The sequence below is a fragment of the Penaeus chinensis genome, chromosome 9, assembly GCF_019202785.1.
Source record: "Penaeus chinensis breed Huanghai No. 1 chromosome 9, ASM1920278v2, whole genome shotgun sequence".
In the NCBI taxonomy this organism is placed as follows: domain Eukaryota; kingdom Metazoa; phylum Arthropoda; class Malacostraca; order Decapoda; family Penaeidae; genus Penaeus; species Penaeus chinensis.
In genome coordinates, this window is record NC_061827.1 from 34,571,984 (window position 1) to 34,576,983 (window position 5,000).

Sequence of the window (5,000 nt, forward strand, 5' to 3'; positions counted from 1 at the left end):
ACACACAAGAGAAATAATAAGGCCTTTCTAATGTCATCTGCATTGCTTCTTACATGAACCTGATACAAATTAGTGACATTCTACTGCTCTTATAAAATAGCTTAGAGTTAAAAAAAACACCCAGAGAGACAAACCTGATCATCCTTGCCCTTTGAGCTATATTCTTCAATGGGCGGGTCAGATGGGCCTGCCAATGACCCTACTTTACTGATGACCCCCAGACGAGCACAGTGTTCCAACAGCAAAGGGGCAGCCTTGCTCAAGAGGTCATCTACCATCTGCAGTGCCACCAGGTGACCATCTTCATCTTCCTCATTGCCAAGGACAAGAGCAATGACCTCTACTAACTGCGAGCCCAGAAGGGTGTTGGCAGTGCTGGTACTTGCATTGATATTGTTAGTGCTTGTGCTGATTGTTGTCCCCTCACCACCACAAACCTGGAAGTTTACGAAGTTATGTTGATCACTGCCTAACAAATTCTATGGCCAAGGAGAATAACACATCAAATAATACAAAAGGAATATAAATGTGATAAATTACCCATACCTGATGAAGCAGTGGTGCAGGTATATAATGTACCATCTTTCTTAAAATACTAAGCGAAGCCTTCCGAACTGTGTGGACCATTGTGGCTTGGAAAGTGTGACAGAACACAGGAAGAAGACGACTGAGGTACACTGGTGCCATTTCCACATCACCACGTGGTTCGCCAATTTCTGCCTCGCCTTCAATATTTGCACTGTTTCCCTCTTCTACCGTTTTCTTATCCTGTGAGGAGATAGTAGACTTCATCTAAGATAACAATATGAACTTGAGAGGGATGGACACTACTAAAAAGTATTAAAGCCCTGAAAGACAACCAAAAACAGACAAAAAACATGAATCTTGAATGTCTACCTTTCCATCTGCCACTACTAGCCATTCAGCTGGACTCTGCAGGATGGCTGCAACCTCTCTGTGACCTTCATCGTTTCTTTCCCTTGCTTTATCTAAGGGAGTTTTCCCATCTTCATCCCGGAGGTCAGGGTTTGCACCGTGACGCAATAAAACTTTGGCTATTTGTGGGCGGCCGAAGCATGCTGCATAGTGAAGAGAGGATGATCTTTGGCCTGAAATAAAAAAGTGTTGCAAATCTCAGTACCAGATAGAGACAAAGCATAATAAAAAGGAATAGTCCAATAAATGTTTAAACGTAAATATGCAATAATTTCTGCCATTATCAAAACTTAATAATCCTTACCTTTATTAACATCAGCACCTCTTTCACAAAGGAACTCCACCATCTCCTGAGTACCAAATGCTGATGCCCAGTTGAGGAGGGTCTGACCCACATCATCCATAAAATTCACTTCGATACCCCCACTGTCTATGGCATCTATGAGAGCATCTGTATCTTTACTTCTAATGCAGTCTATAAGCTGACGATGGGTCTTCTCTCCAGAACTGTCCATTCGCCTCAGCCCTGGCAGACGGCTTGCCACAGTGCTCATCCCTGACTTTGGCAGGGCTTTCCGCCCTTCAAAAAGCAGCACCAGCAATAGGTCTACTAAGCGCATGGTGTCCAGCACACAGCGCTCATCTCCTTGTAGGGCTTTCTCTATGGCATCAGGTAGTTCAGATCTCAACAGATTCTGAAAACAAGTTATGTTATTTTAAATTGAAACCTCATTTTCATTATTTTTAAAACTTAAACAGCTCTCAAATGAAGCCATTTTCTAATGCTATTATTTCAATACTTTTTCATGCCTTATCACTACTTCAAAATCAACCACATACAAACTGGTCCGAGACTAATCTACTAGTATAACTTTGCAGACATACATGAGTAATACTGGGTGAGCCTCTACAAAGTGTGGAGAGCAGGGAGATCACAGTGGAGACAGATGCAGATGTCTTTGAGTTTTCTGGCGTGGCAGCAGGTGCACCTGGAGCAGCAGCAGCAGCCCCTGGAGCAGGCTGGGGTGCTGCACCTGCCGGGAATAAACTCTATACAAACTAAAAGACGATGACAAACTTTCTCCCTAAATACTGGGTCCTTCAAACTCCATGACCCTCACTGCAGTTACCTTTTTTCAAAATCATTTCCAGTGCATGAGTACCTTTAAAAATAAGTGCGATAAAAAAAAAGAGCTTTGTAAAACATTCCACACATTCATAAACAGAGTCATACACCTAAAGACAAATAAAACAATCTGTAGCTGTTGCTCTTTGGGGAAAATAAAATGTAATTCCTACCTGACTATACTACACACTCATCTTAGCATCTTGGATATCAGTTGGTTATTTCCTTTTATCTACATCATAAATTTCCTTGAGGAATGAGTTTCCAAAATAAACAATTAAACAGTGTCATCACCCGAGCACCACAAGCCATGGCATAAACACACAGGTCAAAATATACACATAACGAACAATGCGTCATACAATGTATAACGTATAATCGTATGATTCCTGCCACGACTCCTTGTTCTTCATGGCATAATACACACAGGTCTTTCAGTGGAATGTGAACCCCAACTCACCAGCCAAGCGAGCTAGAAGGTGTGTAACAAGGCAGTGCTGTGCAAGGGGAGCAGGGTCCTGAGCACGGCGAGTGAACCGATCGGCCAGAGAAGCAAAACAGCGGAGAGCTCCATCTGCAACATGCTGGTCCTGAAATATATGCAAAAAACATGAAATATATGTCTATAGTTGATCTACAACTGTGTACACAAACAACACACAGTAAGTATATAACAGAAAGAAATTAGTCAAAGAATAGAAGAGCGAACCAGAAAATCTTATTCAGACATAAAAGCAAATGTCACTCCTGATATTACAGAATTAGCAATTCAGAAGGATATCTGCATTAAAACAAAACAATATGACCTTGTGCATAACCAAAGTGGAGAGTTTCACTGCCTACTAAATGAATTACAGAATATAAATGCCAACATACAACGGCTCTGACCAGACTGTGGTATCGCTGACCCAGAAGCAAGACAAGCGGAGGATAATGATTGATATCTTGAAATTGCATGAACAATCTCACCAGGTAACATTACTCATTCAAGAACATTGAAAACAAAGCTTGGCAAAAAAAAGAAAAAAAAGCAACAAAAACAAACATTATTTCAACGAAAACTTAAACCACACTCTGATGCACAAATTACGGTTTAAACAATGGAAAATATATATCAAACAGAGCAGAAAAATGGCATGAAACAATAGACTGAGATATAGGTCAGAGGTTAAGAGCTCCCTAAAAATTCTTAAAAATAATATTCATGGAGAATAATTGGTTTATAATATTAAGCTAAAATTAAATCCACTGTAAAATTCTAAGAATATATATTTTTTCTTCTTTCAAGTTATATTCATCTAATTTACGGATTTATTTTATCTGTTTCTTAGTGAACTCCCTAATACCACTGCTGATAACATACATTTATATAAACAATCTGCTAATCGTAAACGGCCCCGCGATAAGCATATCTCCCACCCTGAGTACAAAGATAACAGCTACAAAAAAATCAAAACAAACCAATTCCACCAAAACATAAACAAATCCTGCAATCACAACAACGACAGCTAAGAAGAAAAAAAACATAACAGCAATAACAACTACTAAATCAGAAAAACAATAACAATTACGAAACTAACAAAATCAATAACAATAACACCATCAACATATAAAATCATAAACCAATCAATATCAAGAGCAAGCACTCCAAGCGCAGCACGGCGCCGCTCGCCCACCTCGTGCCGGAGCAGCGTGGACAGCGACTCGACACAGGGGGCCAGGCCGGGGTCGGCGGGCTCCATCTTCCCGCACAGCCTCGAGACCAGATGCATGGCCGAGTGCAGGGTGTCTTTGTGGACCAAGTGGCCATTGTCGCGGATGAAGGACAGGACGCAGTTCAGGCCGCCGGCTTCGAACACGGCACCTGCCTCCCGGGTACAAATCAGTTCCAGGACCTGTGGTGGAGGAGGAGGGTCTTTATGAGCCGAGTGCAGAAGCAGAATCAAGTAAATAAATCCATAAATAAAATCCGTTTTCTGTAGGATCTAATTCCCTTTCTAATAAATCAATAAATAATGTATTCACAGCGCCAGAAACGAAAAAGAAGAAGAAACGGCCGGACGTGGACGCGAACCCACCTTTATACATTGTTCAGCCAAGTCCTTGCTCGTCCTGGATGTGACGTCAGCAACAACAAGGCGGTTGCACATGGCCTTGATGGCGCCCTCGACGGTGGTGATCCTGCGGGTGCACTCGGCGGACACATCGAGGTAGTAGGTGATGGCGCGCGCTGTCACCTCTAGGACATTGTCTGGCGCGCACTCGTCCAGGAAGATGCGACAGAGGGCTGGCAGGAAGGTCCTTGGCGGGCAGCTGTGGGGAAAGAGAGACGGGGGCATTAATACACCTAGATCCAAGAGCAACAACTCGAGAAAAATAATTTGGACGGAAAAGATACTGAAGGGAAAGTCTGTTACCCACTGTTGCTGATGACACGGATATGATGTTCGTGTCAAAAGGAGGAATTACTTTTCAGTCCTTCTTTCTCTCTCTCTCTCTGATACCACACCTGCACACAGGTAGCCTGCCTATCTCTCTCTCTCTCTCTCTCTCTCTCTCTCTCTCTCTCTCTCTCTCTCTCTCTCTCTCTCTCTCTCTCTCTCTCTCTCTCTCTCACACACACACACACACACACACACACACACACACACACACACACACACACACACACACACACACACACACACACACACACACACACACACACACACACACCTATAAACCCAAACCAACACTGAGCCAACCCCTCGCCCCCATTTTGAGAGCCAGCCGTCCGCCCAGGTGACAATACCGCGACGGTGTAGTGTTCAGCATCTCCCCCCGTGGTCGACCTCCGGGCTTCGTGTTGCTTCCCGACAACATGACACCTCGGTTACAACCCGGAGAAGGAGGGGAGGAAGGGAGGAAGGGAGGGAGGGAGGGAGGGAGGGAGGGAGGG

General features: G+C 43.5%; 1 protein-coding gene across 14 annotated transcripts in view; it reads right to left on the minus strand.

Moving 5' to 3' along the window:
• Positions 1 to 5,000, minus strand: part of LOC125028571 (E3 ubiquitin-protein ligase HECTD1-like) — a 171,030-nt gene that overhangs the window by 28,296 nt on the left and 137,734 nt on the right. For 10 of the 14 annotated variants that reach the window (XM_047617982.1, XM_047617983.1, XM_047617987.1 and 7 more), the window contains 8 exons: positions 4,141 to 4,375; positions 3,739 to 3,957; positions 2,523 to 2,652; positions 1,822 to 1,970; positions 1,241 to 1,631; positions 898 to 1,109; positions 547 to 786; positions 135 to 437 (listed from right to left, as the gene is read on the minus strand). In XM_047617982.1, the coding sequence (XP_047473938.1) occupies positions 135 to 437; positions 547 to 786; positions 898 to 1,109; positions 1,241 to 1,631; positions 1,822 to 1,970; positions 2,523 to 2,652; positions 3,739 to 3,957; positions 4,141 to 4,375 (1,879 nt within the window). The remainder of the gene's footprint in view (positions 1 to 134; positions 438 to 546; positions 787 to 897; positions 1,110 to 1,240; positions 1,632 to 1,821; positions 1,971 to 2,522; positions 2,653 to 3,738; positions 3,958 to 4,140; positions 4,376 to 5,000) is intronic. The other 4 variants (XM_047617984.1, XM_047617992.1, XM_047617980.1 and 1 more) reach the window with 3 other exon arrangements.